Below are 11,754 nucleotides of genomic sequence, written 5' to 3'. Positions count from 1 at the left end.
GGCGGGCTGAGGGGAGCGGGCGGAGCGCGGGGCGGGCTGAGGGGAGCAGGAGCCATGGCGGGGCCGCTGTGCCAGGGCTGGGGCCTAGGGGCGGCCCTGCGGAGCCGCGCCGCGCTCCGGCCGCTCGGGCTGCTGGCACCGCCGGCACGGGGGGTGCTGGGGCCGGCAGCGGGAACGGGAGCGGGATCGGGATCGGGAGAGGCGGCGCTGGAGGAGAACCCCTTCTACGGGAGGTACCGGCACAAGATCCAGGAGCTGCGGAGGTGGGCCCTGAGGGAGGCGGCGGAGGAAGGGGGTGGGCGGGCTGTGTTTTGGGAAAAGGGAGTGCTGGGGGAGCTCTTTCTTCGAGGAGGGGTGTCGTTCTGTTTTAGCTTTTCGCCCTCATGAGAAACTCGATTAGTTTAGGCCAGTTGCCCTGAAATTCACATGTGGTCGGCACCAGCTCAGTGAGGGTCGTCTCCCAACGTGGTCAGCTTGATAAGAAATAGTTTTGCGAAGATGAAATTAAAATTTCAAGTTAAGAGCATGAATCAGTATCATAGTAAACATTTTAAAAGGCCAAATGATGTTAATCACCCAGCACTGCTCTCCACCTTTGGAAACCACTGGAGCAGGCGAAGAGTGTTCCAACTTCTACTCTTTTGTTGTATTGTAAAGGAGGATTTGAATAGAAAAGGAGTAGGCAGAAGTTGGTCTTATTTTAGGTGTAAGTCCATCTGCTGGCAAGGCCACAATGGGAACAGCCCAGAGAGGAATCATGGGTTTGAATTATCCTGAAAAAGGTGGGTCACCTTGCTTAGCAATAGAAGTAAATGAAGCAAAAGACTTCATAGGCGCTCACAGAGCCATGGAATGCCTTGGGTTGGAAAACACCTTCGAGATCAACTGCTTCCAACCCTCCTGCTATAGGCAGGGACAATTTCCATTGTGACAGGTTGCTCAGAGCCCCATCTAACCTGGTCTTGTTGGAATCCAGTGCCAAAAACAAATCCAAAGCCTTGGGTCGTAGGAGATATTGTGAAACAGCTTTCACAGTTTCTTAACTCTGCATTGATTTTTCCTGTTTATTGTCATAATTAAAAACTTAAGATTATTTAAAAGCAAACTGGAATGTTTTAGTTATATGAATTTATGTCCAGTTGGACAAGGAGCAGGGAGTTAGACTTGGATGTTCCTTATGGGTCCCTTCCAACTCGAGCTGTTCTATTGTTCTGTTGTACTGTTAATAGTCCCTTTTCCAATTCAGGTCCAATCCAGATGTGTTTGAATCCCGTATGGAAAAAAGAAGTGAAGTGAAAAAGCAGCCTGTGGGACATTCCAAACAAGGAGAGTTTATCAGATGCATGGAGGAAAAGGCAAGGCCAGTTTTCTTTGTAAATCACATACCTTAAAGCTATAATGTTATTTATATGGGATCAGCATAATGTTACAAACTGGAAGCATCCATATCAGTAGGAGTCCTGGAATTTCACTGTCTGATTGCTAAAAGCATTGTTCTGTATTCCTCTGTATTATTTTTTAGACTGTAAATTCCCTGCTTGAAACGTTGTTCAAGTTTAATTAGCTCCAGATTAGTTTGGCCAGAGGAGTGACACAATCCTGCATTCATCATTTTTTAGTGAATGCAAGAAAATTGTTCAATTATATTGTATCCAAAATGCATAATAGTTTCCTTTTGACTAATCCTTTCTGGCCTTGAAATTCATAATTCACACTAATCTTATTTACTTCACCTCATCAATCACTTATTTTATTAAAAATACACTGCAGTGATCTTCAAGTATCTTGAGCTCCCACTCAGGAGTTTTTGGCAGCAGGTAGGTTAGGTGTGGCAGGGAAGGCAAATAAATGGTATTAAAGCATTAGCTGTAAAACTAAAGAAGGATGTTTTCTTGCAGGCAGAAGGCTTGGGCAACAAGACATCAAAGGGAGGATTCACAAGGGATAAGGTAAGGGAAATGAACCTAAGTGTTAGGAGGGGGCATTGTGGCAAGGCAAGGGTGTGGATTGACTGTATTGCCGTAGTCAGTGCTTCAGTCAAGAACACTTTGATATAATCCTGCTGTTCCTTATGCTGCATTTCAGTGTAAGATTTTAGTTTACTGTTGGGATCATGTTCAACCTCAAAACTCCTGGCATTCTGGGTTTTTATTATCCTGTCCTTTCTCTGTGACACCCTGGAAGTTCCTTCCAGTTGGGGGATCTGTTCTGAACAATAAATGGAAAGGGTTAAGCTGCTTTTACAGCATGAAAATACATTTGCAGTGATCAGCCAGCCCAGGGACAGGGGAATTCCCTTTCACATTTTTTTATTTTGGTAAAGTCTCAGTGTAAATCTGCCAAAGAGCACACGTTTGAGGTGGCTGAAGGCAAAAGGCTGCAGCTCCTCTTGCAGCTTCAGCAGGGATCTGCACAAGTGGAGCAAAGCATGTGCTGTGTCCTGAAAGAATCTACTCTGCCTCTGTGTGAATTCACGTCTCAGTGTGTTGCTGCTGTATTTTACTTGGCAATTAAAGGGACTAATTAACACTATAAATTGAATTAAGTTCTTTTAGGTTGATTTTTTTTCTCTGTAATTGCATCTATTCATTCTGGATTCCTACATGATCACAGAACTGCCGTCATGCCAGATTCTTTATGCTTTCTCTTGCAGACACTTGATTCAATTCTTAATGTTGAGATGGTGAAAGAAAAATCAGCAGGGGAGATAACACAGGTGATGGATTTAAATTTAATAAACTTTGCTTCACATCTGTGCTTAACAGTAATCTATGTGTAAGGATGGAAATTTTACTTAGACTGAAAAATAAAACGCAACTGTGGATGTATATTTATAAAAAGCACGTTCACATGGATATCCACTGGAGAAGATAAAGTTTTCTCCATCTAGGTGAGTCCTTCTAGGAGGTACTAGGAGGTACAGGTACACTAAGGTATTGCCATCCTGCTGTGGTGAAGAAAAAGACTGTCAACACAGAGGAGCATTATGCAAAGACTTGTCTGCTGTTGAAAATGTTTTATATGTTCTTTATTAAAAAAACCATCACCACCACCACCAAAAAACCCCAACCAAAAGTCATTAGTGTGATGTAAGAAGCACTTCTGATGGTTAATAAATACTGAGCCACCTCTGAGCCCACTGCAGATTTCTTTTACCTGGTTGGAATCTGTCATTTGGCACAAGTACTCTGGAACCTTAGGAGAAGTGTGTTGCATTAGCAGGAAAGTCAGGCTTGATTGAAAAATGACTTCTCAAAGTGCTTACAAAGGTTAGTTGACATTTCAAAGCATTTAACACTACTGCTAAATGCTGAACTTTAGCTGTATCTCATCTTTGTTTTCTACAGATTTGGAATCAGTATTTTTCTGCAAAAGACACGGTTTATGCTGTTATTCCTGTAAGTAGTTCCCCTGTAGTTCTGCACTTGAAAAGCCAGCATGCAAAGCTTTCCAATGGTGATTCTGCTGCTTTTAAAATCAGTCATTAAAGGAAAATGAGGTTTCAAGAAAAAATTTATTTTCTGGGTTGAGTGATTTTACTGCCCCAAACAAAGGCTGTTGTTTCCAGAAATGCATATCCCTTTTTTTCTCACTCAGAGAAGTTTCAATAAATCAAGGGCCTTTTTCTGCACACCTGGCTGGAATTGCCAGGTTTATTTTAATACAAGCATCCAATACTCTTCACATGGCCCTAGTGTTTAGAAGCAGCATTTATATTTTTATTTACTTTTTCTCAGAGTTGCTTGTTTCTTTGCCCTCTTCCCTGCAGCACAGGCAGCTGCCTCAAGGTTAATGTGGCAGTCCTAGAGCACTTGGCTGGTAACTTGCATGTGGCTAATCACTTATGACTTACTTTCATATATTTACAGTTACTGGCAGCACTGCCTTTCGTTGAGATTGCAGGGTGTTTTCCTGAGATAAGATCATATTTCTTACTCCTGATAACTTTTCCAGATGTTAATGGTTTTTAGTTTGCATTAGGCTGAAGGAGGCTTTTTTCACTTTGGGGATTTCTCTTTATTCTTCAGGGTCATTCTGTGATTGCAATCTCTTAAATCTGTCTTTCCACAACTGTGTGTTTCTTGAGTTCTTGAAACCTCATTTAGATCTGGGGTCTGATTTGTAATTGTATTTGGCCCTTTGAGCTGCAACTGAATTCAGTGGGAGGCAGTATTCTAAATGTGTGATGTGCTGTATGCTCTGAAAGTGGAAGTGTGGGATTTGAAGTCAAGCAGCTTCTTGTTTCAGTTTTCCCAACATGTGGATGTTGTGAAAATAGTTTGACTTGCACATTTACTGTAGCAGAGGGCCAGAGCCAGGGACTCCAGTTAAAAAGATGTAGGTCTTTCATTAATGGGGCTGGCACTGTGCTTTGGTGCACTGTTTTAGGAGGAGTGTTGGAAGCTTTTTAAGACTTCAATGCAAACCAGATCCCAGGCACATTAGGAAGCAGTTCATGGTGTCATCGAGGGGAAAAAAACCCTTTGTCTTTTGCCAGAAGCTTTCCATTGGCTGGAAGAAAGGCCTTGCATAATTCTCCAGTGCTCAAAAGTACACACAAAGGAATTTCTTGTTGATGAATGGCATATGTTTTCTTTCCTGAACACCTGAGAGTAGATATTAATATAGTGCTGGGAAGCAAAAAAAAATTGGGCAAAAGATTTGGGGAAACACGGAGAACATGTGAATGAGATTGCCAGGTTTCATCAGGGCTGACCAAATAGGGTTGTGGTTTCAATTTAAACATAAGCAGTAAATATGTTATTGTGTGTATATATGGGCTGCACTTTTATACTGAAGAACAGATGACGATGTAAATCCACAATTTGGAGCCAGGGTTGTGTTGTCTCGCTCAGCTGTTGACACTACATGATGCAGTGGAGCAATTACTGAAAGAGGATGTAATGTAAGCCTCAGGCTTGGGGCCCCCACATCCAAGGAATAAAGCTCTGGATCCAGGGAGTTTGCTGTTGCATCTTAGAGACAGCCTTGTTAAATTGGGATACTGATGACTTTCAGGTAAATAAGAACAAAATTCGGCTTTCCGTGCACTCATTGCCATCTGTCCCCGCAGTGGGACCTTCTCCAGACGGAAGTTGTACCCACTAAAGGTTAATGAGGTGATTGTGAACAACTCTGCATCCACGTTTGTGTTATGAAAATTGAACTTCTCTTTCTCCTTCCCCAAAGGCAGACAAGTTTGATTTGATCTGGAAGAGAGCCCAGAAATGTCCATCGGTACGTACAGCAGTGCGTGGTTGTAGAGCTGAAATGCCTCCCCTCTTCAAACCTAGCCCATAAACTTTTGATCCTCCTGTGTTCATACCCATTGTATCAGCCTGATTAGTAAAATCCAGGTGTTCAAACACTTGTCCTAGTGCTCAGATAAAGCAATGGCTATTCATATGTGTTGAACAGTTTGATCTAGATAGAAGAGATGGAGGGTTGAGAGAACAGCAGCACAGAATCTCCCAGGGAATGGGAACTTTACTGGGTTGATGGATTAGTCCTACCTACTTCACTTGCCAAGAGCAAGATCAAATGTATCTGGCTTCCTGAGCTACTTGGAGATGGGGAAGTTATTTATAGCCTGAAGTGCACTTCTGCACAGTGCACTGGCATTCAGTCAGGTATCCTGCATGATTTTCTGCTCCCATGTTGTCCTTCCCTTGGTGTGGGAGAACAAGCAAGTCTGTAGCCTCTGGAGCTGGATAGGCTGTAAATCTCTAGAGAGAAGATGCTTGCTGCCTGTTCTGGAGCAGCTGATAAAATGACAGGATTAAATGCTCTGAATGCTCCTTACCTTTTATTTGACCATTTCTGCTGTTAGTTTTCAGGGTGAGAACAAAAAAGTCAGGGTCTGAATGTTCTCCACTTTCCTTTTTATGTCTCAAAATACTGATAAAAGTATTTGCCAACATATTTTGTAATGAAATAATAGTGATAGGCTAATTCTGCTTTATTGTGTGCTTTGAAGTCTGGTTCTTGCTGTTCTCTCACCCCTGGTGGGGCAAAGGAACCCTTTTTTCTGTTGTGGTTCTGTTACTAAAGCATTAATGCTGGAGGCCAGTGTGACACAGGCCTCATTTTGTTCTATGGAAGGGAAAATTGGTTTGGTTTTTTTATCATGTCTCTGCAGTTTCTGTATGCTTTGCCAAGGAAAGAAGGCTATGAGTTCTTCGTGGGGCAGTGGTCTGGAACAGAATTACACTTCACTTCCCTGATAAACGTTCAGGTGAGTGTTTGAGATAAAAAGTTCAAAATTGGCTTAGGATCCAGAAATAGATAATATCAGCATATTGGAGTATGTGGTATTTGCTAAATAGTTTAACCAACAGGTTGTCTAGCTTAACTTGAAAAGAATTATCATTACAAAAGCTGTTATTAATTATGGTTTAATTGTACATTAGTTACAGGTAAAATAGTAAAATTATGGGTGTTAAGTGTCTTTCTAGTGTAGAAGAGAATGAGGTAGAAATTCAGTAGTCTCAAAACAGGAGCAAGAGCCAAGCTTTTTAGAATGGTTTGTGCAATCTACTTAAAATAGCAGTAGATGTTGTGAGATTAAATGTCTTTCTAAAAATCGTGGGTTCTTTTAAATGCAAAATGGTCTTTAGTCAAGGAAAAAAACCATCCTAACTCTACAAATCCCTTATTTTCTATAAATACCAAGAATAATGAACTTCTAATTAGAGCTGACCCTTAAGCCCTGGGAAGTAACTGCCTCTGTGGCAGTTAATGTTCAAATTTTGTAATCAAGCACCCAAATCGGCAGTGGAGGGAAGTTTTTTATGGGATGCTGACAGGTTTCTTTCTCTCTTTCAGACCCAAGGTGAAGCTGCTCCAAGCCAGTTGGTCTTGTACCATTATCCTGATCTGCAGAAGGAGAAAGGGATAGTACTAATGACAGCAGAAATGGACTCCAAGTTCTTGGTAAGAGAAGTCTGCTCATTGGCTTCCTTCATTTTATGCTGCAACTCCTCATACAGTTTTGCATTAAAACCAAATTACAGTGAAGCCTTTCAAAGACCCTTTGCCAAAGAATGGTCTTACTGTCTTTCTTTAACCTAGTGTACTTAAGGCTAGGGAAAGCTAGAAAGGAATCATCAGTCTTTGGTGATTTCAGTTCATGCATTCTTTTTTTTTAATTTGGGTATAATAGTTGATTGTTGTAAAAGAACAAAGCTTCTGTTTTTCTTACTAACAGAAGTAAATTTAAATGAAAGCTGTTGGTACCTACAAACAAGTTAAAACAGTGTTTTGAAGCTTAATCTTATTTGTCAAAGCAGGAGGCTCCAGAGTTGCGTGTTCAGTTTGTGCACACCTGTGCTCTTTCCCTCTGTGTGGGCACACCATTATTGGCACATCTGTACCAGTGCCTGGACTGGTGGCACTGGGCACTGTAGTAGTGGAACAAAATGATTAAGATATCCCTCCTCTAACTGACCTCCTGACCCCTTCTGAAACAATAACTGGAGTAATTGGTAATGCTTTTCTTTTGCCCTGTTGGATCTCTGAGCAAACGATGAAACTTTGCAAGTAGGTCAGCTGTAAGAAGGAAAAAACAAGGACTTGTTGCATCTTAGAGTGGGCAGTGATCACAAAAGACACACTTGACCTCTGAGGCAGATGCACAGCAGGAGAGTTGCTAAAACACACGGTGCTGAAGTGTTTAAGTAGGTCAGGAACAAGAGAGAGGTGGTTTGTTAAGAGATTTGCTAAACTAACGTGGCTTGGAGTTGAGCCATGTGGTGAGCAGGACTGTGGCCTTCCTTTTGCAGTCCCACCCTGATGGTAACAGCTCTGTTCTCCCTCCCAGGTGGTCCATGATGCCCAGTGCTTGGCCAACCAGGTGCAGCTGTTCTATGCCACGGATCGCTCTGAGACCTACGGATTAGTGGAGACCTTCAACCACAGATCCAGTGAATTTAAATACATGTCAGTTATAGCAGAGCTGGAGCAAAGCGGGCTTGGAAGAGAACTGAGACCTGGGCAGGTTTCTGACAAGTCATAGAGCCTGGCCTGTGGTGAAAGGAGCCAGCAGCAGGCAGGGGGTCCTAGGAGGGGTGGTCCTGTGTCTTCTGTTTTACAGCTTGGATTTGGCCACAGAAAGTCTGCAGACATCCTGGGAGAGTGACAGTCAAGCCTGTCTGGCACTGATGCAAGATGAGGACGTGGGCCATTTGAACAACACTAACTAATTGCCAACAAATGGAGCCCAATACTTCAGTGTAACTTCATCAGAAAGAGCCATTTTCCCTGTCCTGTGACTTCCTGCTGCCTGCTGGATTGTGGAAATTGGAAATAAAGTGACAGAAGGGGAACTATGTAACGGGCTGTACTGACGTCAGGACAGAGATGACAACCAGTGTTTCTTCTCAGTAAACGCATTTTGAATGCCCTCCACCATTATAATTGCATGGTTCAGTGCTTTTTAATCTGTGTGGAATTCATACAGGCTTGTCCATCAAGAGGAAAGAATAGGAGCAATGCTCTAAGACAGACACCTCTTTGTTCCTTTGTGAGGTGTCTTACACACATATGTATTGTGGTCTGAGTTTTTCTCAGGATTAAAAATACAGAGTCACTAGTTTTGTTCTGGGAATTTTCTGCTTCTTAATTGATATATTAATTGTATCCTGTTGCTATGCTTCTGTCTTTGAGATGTTATTTTTGAGCAGTATGAACATGGTTTTATTTTTTTAGTATATTTTTAATACTGTAGAGGAATCATTGCCTGTTTTATGGGATTATTTTTTCTCAGACTGGCATCTAGTCAGCCAGCTCACAAATGGTATTTGAAGGGACAAAAAATAACTCTTGTTCCCACTTCAGGAAAGGCACTATCCACAATAAAGGAAAGATGGACTGGCACAGTGACAGAGAGAGAGAGAGAGTCACCAGCTAGCTTCTTGTTTGTCAAGTGACAGCTCATGAAAAAAATATGTTGCTATGAACATGCAGAGCTGCTTTAATACAGCAGTGTTGGTAGGAGCCTGGCATTACAGACTACAGCAGGTTGGGGGTTTTAAACCTGCCCCCAGCTAAAGAATCCCAAAAGATTCACACTTTGAGCTTCTCTTGTGTTCATTCCCAGCAGAGGCAGGCAGCACGTCCACGGACAAGGACGCACTGCAGCAGTGATGTGCAGCCTGTGGGGGTTACCAGCACTGCCACCACTGCGCAGTGGGACAAGTAAATACAGGACAGCCAGGAGCTTCCAGGAGCAACACTGAAATACTTCCCATGTCTGCATCAAACCCCCAGCACTAAGTAGCTCTGGGCCACATTGCACCCTGACAGCCTGCTGGAGCTGGCAAGCATTCCCTCCTTTGCCAAAAAATGGGGGCAAGAAGTTTGTCTCTGTTGGAGGGCATGGCTGATACCAATTCTCTTCATTAACCACAAGCTGATACGGAGCTGTGATGAGTTATGAAGGTTTCTTGCACCATCTGTTTGCTGTGTAGATGCAGGACCCCATTGCTGTAATGCCCACTGTCACTCTGTACTTTCTCAGCCCATTCTTTGCACTTTGTGGCCTTTGAAAGGTCCGTTCCCACCCAGCCCATTCTCTGATTTTATGATATGAACACTTCAGCTGAGCACTACGGCTACACAGTGCAGTTTTATGTTAGGGTCTATTTTATCATCAGCTCCTAGGTGTTGGCTGTGAACTCCTGTCCCTCCAGGAAATTGCAGGATGTTTCTAGAAGAGGCACATCTTTTGGGGCTTTGCTGAAAGGAGATGGTCTGGCTCTCTGGTAATGCCTTTTGGTTTCTGTTCATTAAGTGTGTTCAGAGCAGTCTGCATAGCAGGGGAATAATCAATCAGAGCAGGTGTGGATAGGGCTGTGATATTCTGAACAGCAAATCACTTTTATTAAAAAGCATTTCTACTTCTGGTTTAGTGTTCATGCTCCATTTATCATTTTTCCTTAGCTGATAGAAGAGCTGTTTTGATTAATTATTCACTTCCTGCTTTGAAGAAGTTGAAGTTGCTGCATTCATTTTTAATGTAGCTATAATGTAACATCTCTGGGAGTGAAATCCAGGGCTTCCAAATCTACACCTCAGCCTCTTTCTGAGCATAAAATACCAAATTCTCATGTATAAGGCTCTAGTGATCACTAGCTGCCATTTTGAGTGGTGTTTTTTTCAACTCATCTTGTGATTTTTCCTGAAATAAGAACTTCTCCGGGGCTTTTAAAAAGACAGAAATGGCCAATGGTGAGCCTGAAACTGGGATGAAGACCCATAATAAAAAGGTCCAACAGAATCTCTAGGTCTGATCCTCTGCCCCAGTGAATGGCTGCTGCAAGGGGGAGAAACCCAGCTGAAGAACTGGCCCTACAAACCACCCATGCTGCAGAAACCAGCGGCGATCGTGGCTGTGTGGCTTCTCCAGTGCCTGGGATGCACTTGTGCGTGAACTGTGCTGCCTGGCACAGCCTCAGCATGGGCTGACCACGGGCATGGATGGGCATTGCAAGCTGCAGAGTGGACGCAGACCCCCGGGACTGTCTGGCTTTGTGCAAATCAGAGCTGCGCCAGTTTTAAGCCACTAAAAACTCACATAGAATTTGTAAGATTTGATGCCCTTAGGATCTGCCCTGAGCCTAAGGGCTGGTGAAAAATAACGCTCTTAGGCTTGGCATGGGAAGAGATGTAAGAGAGAGAGAAGGTGGCTGTGGGACTCATGTGCCATCCAGCCACTAGAGGGAAGGTTTGTCTCCTGATTCTGAGCTCTGGGCACACACGCAGCTTGCCTGAGCCTGTCTGCTCAGCTCTGTGAACTTCGTGAGTTGCGTGCTGAGAACCCTTTAAATGCCCAGGCTGCTCCTGTATGGTCCATAAAGAGCTGGGCTGCGCTGAGTTCAGCCCACAGTTCTGCTGGCCCCCTGTCCTAGATCCCACCTGAGCTGCTTCGGGGAGGGCAAACATCCTGCAGTAGTTTCCCAGCATGTTTTGCTGATTGCCAGTCATTTTTGGGCCAGGATCTTCCCAAGATGGACGTGTCTGGTTTTTAGCCCTCAAATGGCCACTTTCAGAGAGAAGAAGCCCAAGACTCCTAGTGGCCCCATGTAAACTTCAGCCCCTGCAGCATCCTGCAGCAAGGACTTGCTGGCAGAAGCAGGTACTGTAGGAGCCCCCTCAGTGCTGGCTGTGCTCTGCCTCCAGCTGGAGGAGAGCCCAGGGCCGGGATGTGGCAGGAATTCCCGCTAGGAGTGCTGGAGCAAGCTTTGCAGGCAGAGGCCCATTGTTACCAGCATCTCAAACCTCTGGCTTGCCCACCCGCCCCTGACATCCTGGGAGACAAACCCAGAGCCCGTCCTGCTCCCCGGGGAGGAAGGTGGCAATCAAGGAAGTGCAGATTGACAGGCGACGTTCTTACCCTCACTTAAAATGATGACTCCAGTGCTTTTTCATCGGCACCTGGCTTTTTTCCCTGTGCCGTAGAAAATGGCAGGACTCCAGTGCCCTCTGATCTACAGCTGAAGAAATTCTCACTCCCTGACTCGTGAGTTTATGCAGGACATGGTGGAGCAGAGCAGGGGAACTGACTGTTCCTGACGCTGCATTAGCTGAGGCCAACTTTTCTGGGCACGTCCTTGTCCCCCCTGGGAACAACCAGAGCAAACCCACTGCTCCCTTTGCAGTGTCTTCTGGTGTGCACAGGCATTCAGAGCCTTCAAGCCCTGCCTGGGAACAAGCATCTCCCCGGCTGCGGCAGGGGCTGTGCCGGTGCGGTGCCGT

At 44.2% G+C, this 11,754-nt stretch overlaps 1 protein-coding gene across 1 annotated transcript; it reads left to right on the top strand.

Moving 5' to 3' along the window:
* The first annotated feature begins 23 nt into the window (after positions 1 to 23).
* On the top strand, positions 24 to 9,902 carry ATPAF1 (ATP synthase mitochondrial F1 complex assembly factor 1). The gene is made up of 9 exons (XM_032117687.1): positions 24 to 263; positions 1,247 to 1,355; positions 1,899 to 1,949; positions 2,654 to 2,716; positions 3,348 to 3,398; positions 5,191 to 5,238; positions 6,140 to 6,235; positions 6,826 to 6,933; positions 7,820 to 9,902. Exons 1-9 carry the CDS (start codon positions 55 to 57, stop codon positions 8,012 to 8,014), a joined length of 930 nt encoding a protein of 309 aa, XP_031973578.1. The 5' UTR covers positions 24 to 54; the 3' UTR covers positions 8,015 to 9,902.
* The last annotated feature ends 1,852 nt before the right edge of the window (positions 9,903 to 11,754 follow it).

This window comes from Corvus moneduloides, chromosome 9 (genome assembly GCF_009650955.1).
Source record: "Corvus moneduloides isolate bCorMon1 chromosome 9, bCorMon1.pri, whole genome shotgun sequence".
Taxonomy (NCBI): domain Eukaryota; kingdom Metazoa; phylum Chordata; class Aves; order Passeriformes; family Corvidae; genus Corvus; species Corvus moneduloides.
The sequence above is the reverse complement of the archived record's forward strand: the minus strand, read 5'-3'. Positions and strand labels throughout refer to the sequence as shown.

Coding starts and splice junctions, on each gene's coding strand:
- ATPAF1 (XM_032117687.1), top strand. CDS start 55: ATGGCGGGGCCGCTGTGCCAGGGCTGGGGCCTAGGGGCGGCCCTGCGG. Junction 2,717..3,347: donor CAGCAGGGGAGATAACACAG/GTGATGGATTTA, acceptor TGTTTTCTACAG/ATTTGGAATCAGTATTTTTC. Junction 5,239..6,139: donor GAGCCCAGAAATGTCCATCG/GTACGTACAGCA, acceptor ATGTCTCTGCAG/TTTCTGTATGCTTTGCCAAG.